A 14,473-nucleotide genomic window follows, 5' to 3' on the forward strand; every position below is an offset into this window, starting at 1 on the left:
GGGCTGGTAGCATCGAGGGGGGGTGTGGGAGTGAGACCAGTTCCCAGCTGCGGTCGCTTGTGAGTCCGTAAAATCTGACCAGCGGTGGAAAGAGGTTTAGTCTCAAAACAGGAATTTAGGGCTCTTCTAAGAAAAAGCATTTTAAGATTTAAAAAAAATAGGGACAACTGCAGACTTTATTGCTGTTTTGATCAAAGATTAAACAGCAATGCTTTATAATGCTGTCTGATAAGAGAAAATCTTTAGTTTAAATTGGACTTTAAAAGTAACCTGTTTTTGTTTAAGTCACTTGCAACATCTCTTCAGATCTTAGATCAAAGTGTTAGGATTTTTTAAAGATAAAAAATGCTGGAAAGTTGTTTTTTTTTTCAACTACATCGTAATGTAGTTTTATATTTCAGGGCCACTTGCATTTCTTTTACTGTGATACATTATTTTCTCAGCCAAATTTTTAAAGTAAATTGGATTTTTGGTCTTTTGTTAACCATTTTAGGAGTCTTGCATATGTTGAAGAGACCAGCCTTGTATTTGTAACATGAGTTGCAAATATTGCCCCCAGTTTGTCTTTTTTTGCTTTGTAGAAGAGTCTTTATATTTAGTTACTTGAATATATAGTTTTTTAATGGTGTCTGGTTTTTAGAAAGGACTTCTATACAAGGTTATAAAAAGGAACTTATCTAATTTTATTCTACTTTGATAATTTTATGATTTATATTTAAATATTTGATTTGTCAGGAACCTGTGCTGGTGTATGATGTGCAGTGTGAATCCATTTTGCTCCAGATGGCGTTTCCATTGCTCAGACGCCATTCATTGCGTAGCCTTTCCCTCCACACGTCCCGTTTTGTGTTTCCGGTCTTCATACTGTGTCCCCTGACCTGTGGGTGTGCTAGGACCCTGTTGTTTGGAGGCTTTACAGTAGTTGGGAGTGTAGCTCCCTTGTAGTACTCTTCTCCTTTGGAACTTTCCTGACTGCACATTTTAACTTTTCTACATGAACTTTAGAATCAATTTATATTTTTCCAAAAACTGATCAGTGGGCATTTTGGTGGGGGCAGGGATGGGGTGGGTGGGGGTGGGTGGAGTGGCCACGGGGAAGTGGGGGATCACTTTCAATTTACAGATTGATCTCTTTATGATAATGACTTAAGTCGCAGCTTTAATTTAATCTTTTCTCTTGCAGATGATATTAACCGTGTTCTTGAGCAACAATGAACAGATTTTAACAGAAGTTCCTATAACACCAGAAACAACATGTCGAGATGTTGTGGAATTTTGCAAGGAACCTGGAGAAGGCAGTTGCCATTTAGCTGAAGTGTGGAGGGGAAACGGTACGTGTGAGACTCTGTAGAGATTGCTGAGGACGTAAAATTTAATGTTCATCAAATGCACAGTGTTGTTCCTACTTCTTAATTATCTGTGGCAATAAGGACTCGAGTGGTTAAAATAAGAACTAGCATAATGTTACGTGGGGATGGGATTTTACAAACCCTTCCCATGAAAAGGCGTGTTACGTGATCTGACCCTCTCTGTAGCTGCCTGAAATAAGCAGGACGGGGAGGCCCAGGCCTTCGTGAGGCCTCCCTGGTACCAGTGCGGACTGAGGACGGGCTCTCTGTCCCCTAAGACCTTACAGTGTTGTGTCGGTTATGAGTCAGGTTCTTCATCTGCTTTTCTTTTCTTTTCTTTTCTTTTTTTCCGGGAGAGCAGGTAGAAACTGAGTAAGCTTAGGGCCCGTACACTGTAATGGTGGCAGCAGAACTGTGATTGAAAATAATAAAAACACTTACAAGAATGAAGTCCCCAGCCGTCCCATCCTCCCACCTGCCAACAGGTGCCAGGGGGTCCCAGCTTCAGGTTTCCCACCTCTGCAGTGGTGGGACCAGGTCTCATCTACTTTTCTTTTACCGATAATAACTTCACGAAGGCAGAAACATTGTTTCCTTGTGTACAAAACCCTTTAAATAGCAGGCCCTCAGTAAATATTTATACATTGAAGTGAGAAGAGTAAATACTGGTGCTGCATTTAAGGACTTGGTCAGCCAGCTGGGCAGCGTAGGTAATATGATTAGTGATACAGAAAATGCTGCCAGATTATTTGAACTCCTCAAGGAGGGGCTGACCATAGATGGAGTAGGATCTACGAAGCAAACGGGCAGTGTGAAGGGAGGACGGGAGGAGGTGTGTGCTCCCGAGGCGGTCCCGAGAAGAGACCAGGCCAGCTCCCGCAGGGCCTGCCGCCTGGACGCCGCCGGAGGGGGCTGCCTGTGGTCTGCAGGGGCCTGTGTCAGAAAGGGAGCGTGGTGAGCATCCAGACGGAAGCGTCTAAGGGCACTTTGGATAATCAGTGAAATACTACTTTTACTTTTTTTTTTTTACATTTTTAAAATTGAGGGAAAATGATTCAGTATCTGTATATGTTGCGAAACGATCACTACCATCAGTCTAGCTAACATGCATCACCAAGCACAGGTGCAGAATGTTTTTTCTTGCAGTGGGAACTTTTAAGATCTACTGTCTTAGCAGCTTTCCAACACATAATAAAAAACATGGGACGTGTCACCAGTTAGTGCTGTCTCTGCACAGGGGCCACACTGACCTTCTTGTACCGTCCCAGTGGTAGTCTGCGTGCTGCCGAAGCGGGCGCTCTTGCTAACGTATTTCCATCGCAGCTGACGCACAGGATTACGTTAGTACTGAGCGTATGATGTTGTGATTAGACCCCTGTTCCCCTTACTAAGTGATCACCATGGTCAGTCTAGTACCCGCTTGGCCCCGTACATGGTTACTACAGTGCCATTGGCTAGGTCCCCTGTGCTGACCTTGATGTGCTGTGGCTGACGTGTGGCTGCTGATCTGTCTTCTTACCCCTCCCCTGCCCACCCAGCCCCTAGCCCCTGCCATCTGGCGACCTTCAGTTTAGTCTCTGTATCTGTGAGTTTGCTTCTGTTGTGTGGTGTTCATTTATTTTGTTTTTTAGATTTCACGTGTAAGTGAATCATATGGTATTTGTCTTTCTCTGTATGAATTATTTCACTTAGTATAATACCCTCTAGGTCCATCCATGTTGTCGCAAATGGTTGGATTTCTTTCTTTTTTTGTTGCCAAGTAATATTCTATTGTGTACACATACCACAGTTTCTTTATCTATTCATCTGCCATTTTCAACAGAGATGAGACTGTTTCTGTTCTCGTCCTCAAGTGTGTTGAGGGATGTGAAGCTTGCCTGCACACACAGGAAGGGGAGTGGGCAGTGGCATGGGAGGGTGCTTTTCCGTGAACAGGAGGCTGTTCTCTGTCAGGGAATCTAGAGCTCCCATCGGACGTCTTGAGTCACACCATGAATGTATGATGGGGCTGCGGCTCACCCAGCTCTTTCTCTTGGTGGAAGTCAAGTTCCCAGACTGAGCAGAAGGGAGGAGAAATACTGTTCTGTTTGGTGCTACCACTCCCCAGACTGTTTCCCCCAAGCCTGGGACTTGCTGGTAATCCTTCTCGCTTTCCTGTCTTTTTCTTTTTTTAACATTTTATTTATTTTTAGAGAGAGGGGAAGGGAAAGAGAGAGGGGGAGAGAATCATCAACCGGTTGCCTCTCGCTCATTCCCAACCGGGGAACTGACCCGCAACCCAAGCCTGTGGCCTTGACTGGGGATCGAACCGGTGACCTTTCAGTTTGCAGGAGGATGCCCAGCCCACTGGGCCACACGAGCCAGGGCTCCTTCCTCAGCTTCGGATGCAAGCAGTAGTGGGAATATTTCAAGATTTCCTTTTTCCCCCTTTGAGATAAAATTCACATAACAATAAAAATCACCATTTTAAAGTGTAAATTGAGCGGTTTTTAGGATACTCACAGTGTTGTGCAACCATTACCAATCTCTGTACCTCCCCCCCTTCCTCCCCCAGAGCCAGGCAATCACTGCATTACTTTCTGTCTGTATGTACTTGCTAGTGCAGGTGCCTCACATACATGGGCTCGTGCACTGTGTGGCCTCTTTCGTCAGGCTCCTTCCACTTAGGGTAACGTTTTCAAGCTTCATCCACGTTGTAAGCGTGTATTAGTACTTAATTCCTGTTCTCGGCTGAACAATAACCCGTGTCTGATATATCACATCTTACTCCTCCCGTCATCCCCTCTGGACATTGGGGCTGAGCTTCCTGGTAACCCTCAGTGACGCTGCTGCGAACGTTTGCGTGCAAGTGTCTGTGTGTCCTCACGGCGTTGCCAGGAAGTGTGCCGCTCTGCCTTTGCACAGACGATTGCCACATGTAGCATTTTAATAGATAACAAGTTTGGCCAATTGATGTGCTTTTGGAAGAGTGGGAGGCGTGCTGCTTCATGATAAGTATTGTAAAGGGCATTTTTTCAGTGTTACCTATTTAATGTTGGAAAATTGCTTTTATGTTTACTTCTTGTATTTATTAGTTACCTAAATTATTTCCCATCCATACACTTGCTTTTGTTTCATTAAAATTAAAATTTGTGCTTGTAATATTCTTGAATTTATTTAAATCTATTTTTATTTTTTACTTTTGGTAGGAAGTGTTTTGTTTATTTCTGAGAGAAATGAAATGTGTTTTTTTCTAGAACGTCCCATCCCCTTTGATCATATGATGTATGAACATCTTCAGAAGTGGGGGCCACGAAGGGAAGAAGTGAAATTTTTTCTTCGACATGAGGATTCTCCAGCTGAGAGCAGTGAACAAGGTAGATGAGTGATGAATAAGTATTAACGCATTGATGCTGGCTCCCCGCTTCACTCCCAGTACTGAGAGGGGCAGTTGGTGGCTCCCTGTTCCTGTGGCTGACAGTGACCTCCACGCCTCAGGTGCTGGCCCTCGCTTCCTCCTTCTTGTGACTGCAGTCTATCCAGTGATGCACTCAGACATGTGAGGAGGGCCCCCCCTGTCTCAAGGAATTGCTTTTTTTTTTTTTAAAGACTTTATTTATTTTTAGAGAGGGGGGAAGGGAGGGAGAAGGAGAGGGAGCGAAACATCAGTGGGTGGCTGCTTCTTGTGCACCCCCAGCTGGGGACCTGGCCTGCAACCCAGGCCTGTGCCCTGACTGGGAATCAAACTGGCAACCCAGTGGCAGGCTGGCACTCAATCCACTGAGTCACACCAGCCAGGGCTAAAGGAATTGCTTTTAATGAAAAACAAGATGGATCGAACATTTAGATTTTAAGAATAAATACAACTAAGCCCTGGACAAGTAGCTCCATTGATCATAGCATTGTCCTCATACACCAAGGCTACAGGTTTGATCCCCAGTCAGAGCACATAAAAGAATCAACCAGTGAATGCATCAGTAAGTGGAACAACAAATCATTGTTTCTCTCTCTCTCTCTAAAATCAATAAATAAAAACAATTTTTAAAAAGAAGAAGTAAAACCATGAAAGGATTAGAATTCTGGGAAATATGGTTTTTTAAAAATTATTTTATGGTTGACAGGACCTTTCTAAATTTGACACTAAACCATAAAAAACAAGACAAACTAGATTTTTTAAAAAGATTTTCTTTATTCATTTTTAGAGAGGGGGAAGAGAGGGAGAAAGAGGAGAAGAAAAACATCAATGTGTGGTTGCCTCTCGCGTGCCCCAAACTGCGAGCCTAGCCTGCAACCTAGGCCTGTGCCCTGACTGGGAATCGAACCAGCAACCCTTTGGTTCTCAGGCCAGCACTCAATCCACTGAGCCACACCAGCCAGGGTGACAAACTGAATTATTAAAAAAAGAAAACTGTACATGGCAATAATCACCCTAAGCAATTTCAAAAGACAAATTATAAACTGGGAAACAGCATTTATAGCTCATTAGCAAAGAGCTAATTTCTATGACATAGACAGTCATACCTAGGTACTCATTGGCTTCAGAACTCATCAAACCCTATACTCGTCAAATTTTGATGAGAAAAAATGTTTCAGCCCTGACTGATGTGGCTCAGTGGATTGAGTGCCACCCTGCTAACCAAAGGGTTGCCGGTTCGATTCCCAGTCAGGGCACAGGCCTGGGTTGCGGGTCAGGTCCCCAGTTGGGGGCATGTTAAAGGCAACCACACATCGGTGTTTCTGTCTCTTCCTCCCTCCCTTCCCTTCTTTCTAAAAGAGTAAATAAAGTCTTAAAAAGAAAAAGAAAAACATGTTTCAGCGTTCGGCGCTTGCTCGGGACTCATCACAGTTGCCAGAACTTGTGTGAGTCATGAGGTTACCCTGAGAGGGAAAACGGCCTCATCCGGTCCTCGTCGGTTCGGCACTCATCACGAGTTGCAGAATGAATTAACAGTGAGTACCGAGGTACTGCTGTGAAGGATTCATAAAAACTGACACACACACACCAAAAAGTCATTAGGAAAAAAAGCAACATATGCAAACATGCGGTTCACAGAAAGGGAAATATCTGTGGCTGTAGGATATATGAAAAAATGTTCAGCCTTACTCCTAATAAAAACACGGATACTCTGTTCCACCTTCCACCCCCGGCGAAGGTTAGCCTGGCGAATGAGCAAGGAAGTTGAGAAACAGGCCCTGGGAGTGTCCATTGGCAGCTTTTGCAGCGGGCAATTTGGTAACATCAGTTCCTCTTACAAAAGCACAACCCCTTTCACCCGGCCCGCTCCCTTTGAGGACTCACCCTGAAGCCGCGTGTCCTGCGGGCACCTGGTGCTCCTCACGGAGCGGCTCCGACAGGAGCAGCCTCCGGGCCTCCCGGGCCGTCGGGCTCAACGGCCTGTCGCCCCCAGTGAGAAGCTCTGTGTACTGGCCCGTCTCCTGGGCACACCGCGTGCACAGGCAGCACAGGAAGCAGTGTGCCCGTGGGCTGCCTTCTGTGGGCACAGACAGCGGCGGGACCGCGCGTGTCCACGTGGGCTGTGCGCGGCGGCCGTGCCTCTGGGCACTAAGACACTGGGCTGGCGGGCCTGGGGGCGGAGTGAGAACGCGCCACCTCTGTTTGAGCTGAGCTTTAAACAAGAACAGGGCGTCTTTTTCTCTGAAAGCGTGTACACTGTGCAGTGGAGAGACCGTAACCTGCTGTTCACCAGTGAGCGTGGGTTCCCGCTGGTATTTCAGAGGAGCGAACAGCAGAGGGACGCTCTCCTGTAAGAGGGCTTCTCTGAGCAGCCTGTCCCTCACTGCTTGTGTTTTACGTCAGAGGACGTTTGGCCCCCAGGGGGCGCTCCTCTCTACTGGAAGGTCATCTTCGTCTCCGTCACCGTCTGTGGTGTTCTACAGCGCACTGCTGGCGTTTATTCTGCTGCCTGCCGGTCACCGGGGGTCAAGAGACGGAGGCTTCAGGTCCAGCTCTTCGGCCCCTGTCCCTTCGGCAGGGGCCCGGCCTCTGCACCGAGTCCTCCTGCCCAGGGTTTGCTGGCCGGCCCTCAAGTGCTGCTCTTGTGCCAAGAGTCCCCTTTAACCCTACCTGGGCTCCTCACGCAGGCCTGCCCGCCCCTCGCTGTGCGGGAGCAGCTTCACCTTCACCGTTACCAGTTTAACGTGGGCCACAGCCCTCGGCGTGCTGCGCCGGGGAGGCGGGGGACTGTCCTTTCTACCTCGCTTTCTAAAGCTTAGAAGCATTATGGATACTTAGAGAACTGTCTGGAGTCATAACGAAAGCATATAATTTGCAAAGCCATCCCCCAATAATTCTAGTCCCCCGGCATCATCTGTAGTCAGGACGATGGTATGGACTTTGTTCCCCACGCTGTGGCTGCTCTGTAACCTGTCACTTGTCGCACCACTCCCTTCATCTGGCTCACGCGGCTCCCCAACCCCTCCCATCTGGCCACCTGTGGATTGTTCTGTGTCCAAGAGTCTGTTTGTGTTTTGGCTTTGGTTCATTTATTTTGTTCTTCAGTTCGCACATGTAAGTGCAATCATCTGGTGTTTGTTTTTCTCTGTCTGACCGGCTTTACCTGGCGCCCGTGCCCCCTAGGCTCATCCGTGCCGTCTCAGGTGGTCAGATTTCCTTTGTTTATGTGGCTGATACTCGACTGTGCACGAGTGCCACGGCTCCTCTACCCACACGTCCGCTGACGGGCACTTAGGCTGCTCCCCCCTCGTGGCTGTGGCCACACTGCCTGCACTCCCACCGACAGCACGTGAGGGGCCTTCTCCCCACATCCTCGCCGGCACTCATTTGATTTATTGATGGTGGCCACTCTGACAGGTGGGAGGTGGTCACTGTCCCTTCTTTCTCTCTCAGACCACACCCTCCCTTGCGTGGCCATTCTCTCGTGCCCTCGCTCAGAGTCCGTCCCCCACCTGTGCTGCTCCGCCCTCTGCCTGTGCTTATGCACATTTTTTTTTTTTTTTAAAGATTTTATTCATTCATTCCTGGAGCGGGGAGGGAGAGAGTGAAGTATTGGTGTGCAAGAGAAACATCGATTGGTTGCCTATTTCCGTTACTGCCCTCCCCAGGGACCCTTCTTTTTGGAATTCTGTTCTTGTGCTCCATCTTCTGCTATCGGCTTACTGTATATCTGTTTATATACTACGTCCGTCTTCGCTTTGTACACAGGCTAAGATTTCCTGTCTGCCGAGAACCGACCTGTGCCCCTGGGGGCGCTGTCACTCCTGGAGAGCACGTGGATTAAAGGGAAGCGGTGCTCCCACCCTAGCATCTTCAGGTTTTTCAACGTAATGGGAAGGAAATAGAAAAGGCTTTCCTGTCTTTTTTTAACATTAGGTCCATGAGCCTTTGAAGTCACGTGTCCTTGGCAGCACCGCATCACGGGAAAGCCAGGAGGCCAGGGGAGGGGCGCAGGCCCTGGTGCCCGGTGACAGCCGCGCCTGTACTCCTGTGTGAACAGATGGCAGGACATGCAGAGACTTCTTATAGTGTAAACGGGAAGCCCTTTTTTAAAAACTGTTTTCAGTTTTACGGAACCGAGGATTCCCGAGACTGCCCGGACTGTGGGGGCGCCCCCCTGTTCAGCCCTGCTAGTGGGGTCAGCGCCGCGCGTCCGCTTCCTCGTTACGGACGTGAAGTTCCGCTTCAGTCTCCAGCACACAGAGCCCTTTAGAGTGTTCAATCCAAGTTTCAGGTGGTAAAATACACAGAACGTAAAATTTATCATTTTGACCAGTTTTAAGGGTTAGAAACCTGTTGATATAAGTCAGTCTCAAGATTCTGAATAGAATGTTAGGTGAAAAAAGTTTTATTTAAACAACTTTACATATATATATACATTAATTGTAAAACGCTTTTCAGCTGTACTGAGTCCTGAGTTGTTCATCCTGGTGTTTTATGCTTGTGTTCAAAAAATATTTGAATAAGTGAAAAAACGGGAGAACACTGTTTTTCTAGTACGTCGTTCAGTAAGCTTGGTCCTCTCCTCTCTTTAGGTGGCCGTCAGACTCAAGAGCAAAGAACGCAGAGAAGTGTAATAAATGTACCTGGAGAAAAACGTACTGAAAATGGGGTAAGCAACAGTGAATTATGTTGAAATTTTTTAAATGCTTTTTATAAGTACTAATTAGTTTGGTTATATTTTACTTTTAAAGAGTTATTTTTCACTAGAAACGATCATTTCTGTTGAATATTGCAAAAACTTTGTATGAAGTTATGAAGAGGCGGTTGCTGAGTGGGCTTACATCCACACCTGGTCTGTGCGCGGGGCAGCCTCGCGCGGAGCTGTGCCCTTCGTGCGTGTCCTGGGGCACAGCCTCACCCTCCACGCGTGTGGCCCTGGCCCGTCCCCTGACAGCTGATGGGTTCAGTCTCTAGGCTGAGGGGAGCAGGCAGGCTTTGTGTTTTCAGTGCTGACGTCTTGACCTTTCTGTCAGGTTTTGAAAGACACCCAGCTAGTGGGCTGGTGTCGTCCTCACAGCTGCGTGCAGGAGAGAGCATCCTTGGTCACGGGGTAGCGTTGGAGGCGCGCCCAGCACTGTTGTAGGTGAGGAGGGGCGGAGGCTGCTCTTTAAATGTTGGCGCGCGTTAAAAGAATGACCAGGTAGGGAAATGTTCAACATGGTCGTTCCTGGAAATTTTAGTGATGACTTGTCCAAATAATTTCAAAGCTAGAAAACTGGTTTCTTTTTCTGGCTCTGCCACTAACTCGGTGTGTAATCTCGGGCCAGTGGCTTCCTCAGTACAGTGCCTGGCACCGCCAGATGTGGGTGCAGGGCGCGGGCCTGGAGTGCGGGGCCCAGGGGCAGGGCTGGCTGGCTGCAGAGCTTCCTAACCAGCTAACCTGGACCCAGTCACATTGCCCCTCTCTTTCCAAAGCACTGTTACTGAATTGCTGTTTCAGTTACATCATTGGGTACCGTTGTGACTTTAAATGATGTACTTAAACTGTATGTGGGCATTGTGTGCCAGTGCGTCATGGTGGGGGCGGGAGATTTTTTTTTTGGAATATACATGCAAATTTTGTCATGTAAAATCACTATAAATTGAAAACTACTTTCAATTTTCTTTAGGAGACTTTGATTTTCTTACCTTAGAATGTATTCTTCATCATTATTATGAAAGATAAAGGCACTCTATGCACAGTTTGTGAAAAATGTAATTTTCCATGTCCCACGTACAATGTGTTAAATCTCTATTTCTCTGTTCCGTCAACCTTAAATCGTATGTCTGGCTTTTCCTCCCTGTAAGATGAGGGTATTAAACAGCCCCCTCTCCCCTGCCCACCGGCTCTTACAGCTGTTCTTCTGCGCCACCACAGTTGGTATTGTGTGTGCGCTGTTATCTCACTATAATTAAGCCTTCTGTACTTTGTCTACAGGTTGGTTACAAAGTTTAAACCACGTAATAGTGCTTATTATTTTAGGTTTTGCAGCTATCTGCTGCAGAGCCAAGCGGCATACTAGGTGATACTTCCTTCTCTCTGGTTCCAGGGGCCTAAGCCTTGTGCCGCTCAGAACTGCTGCCAATGCCAAGGTCGTGGACCCTTCTGTTACCCTTCACCCTGGCATCTTGTCCCTCCGACAGCCTCTGGGGGTTCTGCTCAGTTTATCTGCTCACAACGTCTGGAGATAGAAAGGCGCAGGCCCTGCTGGTGGGACTCCCGGTTCCGGGTGGGACCTGGGCTGTGCCTGAGGGCTGGCTGCTCTTGCCCTGCCAGGTGTGGAAGCCCCAGGCACGCGCCCGCAGTGCCACAAGCGTTCCAAACTTACTGTTCAAAGGGACCTTGAAGATTCTTGTGAGTTCTAAGACTTCCCGTGACCTGAGCTTAGGGAGGTGAAATGGAGGCATTTAGGAGGCTTTGTGTTGAGGGGTGCACACACGTGTGATCCAGGGGAGGGGCCGCAGGAAGGGCGTCCGGGCTGTGATGCGTGGAGCTCTGAGGCCTGACATGAGAGCCCATGGTCTCTTCTTCCCCGGAAGTTGTTTCTTGTTAACACAGAGATCGTGTTCACACGTCAAGACCAACAAAGCTGCAGCCGGAACGAAACGTGTGTGTAGCCTTTGTGCGCCGTGTGATTAGAGGAGGGTGGCGTGCTGGTCCAGAGGTGGGGCTCCGTGCTGGCAGCGCTGCATCACGGGTATCACTGCGTTTATGGCGTGCGCACCTTGTAAAGCACTTTATGGTCAAAAAGCACTTTTCTGTGCAATTTTAAAGCTAATAAGATATTAAAAACATCTTTCTCCAAACATGGTTTTGTGCATATCCTGGCCATAGAGTGCTGGGACGTGGACCCTGCAGCCTCGCGGGTGGACGGCAGCCAGGAGCGGGTGAGCAGCAGCTGCGGGCGTGGGTGTGCGGGCCACCTCGCTGGGACTCATGCCTGTGAGCGGCTCCACTCTCAGGGCTGCAGGTCAGTGAGTCCGGCCGCCTGGAGAGTAAGGCCTCGGCCCCCGGCAGAAGTGTGGAACGGGCTGGAACCCTCTCTCTAGGATTCCCCTTCCCTGCTGGGTTTGGGGACCCCGGGTCGCATGCACACGTCATAAAACGTACAAAACTGACTTGTCCAGCAGTTTTGAAGAGCTGGTTTGACTTTATGCGATGAGGGCACGTTGACTTATTCTCACTGTAGATGCCTATGTTGGGGTGTCCAAGATGACCCCCAGTGTCATTGATTTGTGAGGATGACTCTCAGGACTCAGGACTGGTCATCCTCAGGGTGGTGACTTACTCCAGCGCAAGGGCACAGAGCAAGACCAGCAAAGGAAAAGGCACGCGGGGCGGAGTTGAGGGGAAGGAGGCCCAGGCTGCAGGGGTCCTCTCCCAGCGGGGCCACCCAGGGCCCCTTCATTCCTCCAGCACCGCACGGTGGTGGCGCATGTGAAACATTGTCACCAGGGAAGCTCACTGGAAGCCCAGCACCCACGGTTTCTGCTGTTGGCAAGCAGAGCTGTGCCACACCCGTGTCTACGGCAAGGAGCAGTTGCAGTGTGTGAACCGGTGACTGTTTGTTTGCCTGAAACTAGTGTCAAAGTATCACTTCTTGTGGAGCATTCTTTAGTGTGTTTTTGGATGAGTTATACAAAAAAAAAAAGAAGAAAGTCTAGAAAATGGCATAATTTTTCAAGAACCATGATAGTGAAGAGTCATTAACCAAACAGATACTGTGGAAGGTGACGAATCTGTTTTTGTTTCCACAGATAAAAGCGCAATCTTTGTTAGATTTTGGCACGTGCTGGGAAAGTGCACTTGATGCATATCGGCACCGCGTTTCAGTAGCACCTCAGGCCGTACGACTAAGTCTTCTCAGTAATATTTGGCAAGACTAAAGATCTACGAAAACATGTCACTGGTGGCTTAGCATGGGGGACATGTATATTGCATAACTGACTACAATGGTTTGTTTTCAGAAACCTTTTTTATGTTTTTAGTAACTGAAATGCTGTAGCACCAGTTTCAAAATTATATTTAAAACATTACCCGAGGAGACAAAAATACATATGATTAAAGCCATGTCATCAACTGGCTTGTGACCTAAAGATTTCAACCATAATTATCAAGTGAGTTGTAGTTTTTTCTTAATATCTTAGAAAATCTAGTTCTTATAACCTGTTTTTCAAACATACTTTCTTTTCATAGCTTTATGACTCATGATTCATATACCTGATTAATACAAATAAGACATTAACCTGGGAAATAGGCTTCCTTTTCATATCTAGCTTTTGGTAAATCGTGGGCTTAGCTTATTTATTGAAAAGCTAATCAAAGTGCATTTGGGATTGATAATTATGGACATTTTTATGCTTTTACTTATTTTCCTTATCAAAATACCATTTATGTTGCCAAGAGGGTAACATTTTATTTAAAAAGAGGATAACTACAATTTGAACAAGTGTTGGCAAGGATGTGGAGAAGTCAGGACTGTCGTGTTGCTTGGGGACGTGTAAAATGCTCCCTTCGGTACTCAGTCTGGCCGTCTCTGCACACCCACCGTACAGCCGCCTGTGCCACCGTGGGCCACCCGAGAGAAGCCAGACATTTGTCCACATGAGTCCTGGTGTGTGAACGTTCGAGACGCTTTATTCCTCAGAGCCGGAAAGGGGAAACCACCCAAATGCCCCTGAGCCAATGGTGGATAAACAGAACAGGGCCTAGCCATCCACCTGCATGCTGCCCGGCGCAGGAAGGATGGAGCACTGGTGTGCGGGACACGGCGGCGTGTGAAGGAAGCCAGGCACAAAGATGTGCACACTGTAGGGTCCCTTCCACACGAAGTCCCAGGGCAGACAGAGCTGGGCCGCTCTGCACGCACAGCCCCCCCGCAGGCCAGCGGTGGCAGGGAGGGCCAGCGCTGTGGGGCCCTGGCTGCGAGGATGGGAATGTTCTGTCTCACCTGGGGCAGCGGCTTCAGAGTTCGAAAGGGTGCTGCCACCCACGTGGGAGTGTGATCGGGGCTCGGTGGAAGGATAAGGAAGCATTGAGTCACTTGTAAATCCGGTCAACAAGCATGGATTATTGATCATTGATTGGAGGCTGTGGCCAGATGTTGTGGGTGCTGGATGAGCTAGGAACTGCAGAGAGTCTGCAAGTTTCATCAGCTAGGGAGTCCCTGATGTGTGAGTTTTCTGTTAGGTTAGTATCAATATTTTGTGTATAAAGGTATTGTAAGTTAGAGGTATAAAGTCTCTCATGGCTTCCGCAAGTAGCTTTGTGGAAGTTTGGAGAAAGAAGGGGTGCTATGACCAGATAAGTGGTTATTGTCTGTGGGGGAGGCTTCGGTTTTCTCCGTTCTGGGGGGAGTTAGTTAGGCCTGGAGTGGGTGGGCCATGCTTGTTATGAGGAATGGGTGCCCTCAGGGTGAGTGCTCTCCCCAGCCCGGGGTCAAGAATGCTGGCCTGAGAGGGGGCCCTGAGCCCTGCACGGTGGGGGTGAGGGGCAGCGCGGGCAGAGGGCTGGAGAAGTCTGTGGGGGCCTGCCAGCGGTCACGGAGAGAACTTCACTGCTGCTTTCCTCATCCTGGAAGTGCTTGTCCTCCCTGTGGCCTGGCCTTGAACTCGTCAGGTAGTGCTTCTGTACTGAGGGACCGCAGTGTGCCCAAGAGGACAGGACTTGATTTCTCTTTATTAGATG

General features: G+C 48.2%; 1 protein-coding gene across 1 annotated transcript in view; it reads left to right on the forward strand.

The window, feature by feature from the left end:
* Nucleotides 1–14,473, forward strand: part of PPP1R13B (protein phosphatase 1 regulatory subunit 13B) — a 66,181-nt gene that overhangs the window by 31,614 nt on the left and 20,094 nt on the right. The window contains exons 2-4 of the mRNA XM_090265540.1: nucleotides 1,184–1,331; nucleotides 4,586–4,705; nucleotides 9,339–9,415. Of these exons, the coding sequence (XP_090121666.1) occupies nucleotides 1,184–1,331; nucleotides 4,586–4,705; nucleotides 9,339–9,415 (345 nt within the window). The remainder of the gene's footprint in view (nucleotides 1–1,183; nucleotides 1,332–4,585; nucleotides 4,706–9,338; nucleotides 9,416–14,473) is intronic.

The sequence above is a fragment of the Furipterus horrens genome, unplaced genomic scaffold (genome assembly GCF_987537825.1).
Source record: "Furipterus horrens unplaced genomic scaffold, mFurHor1.1.pri manual_scaffold_21, whole genome shotgun sequence".
Lineage (NCBI taxonomy): Eukaryota > Metazoa > Chordata > Mammalia > Chiroptera > Furipteridae > Furipterus > Furipterus horrens.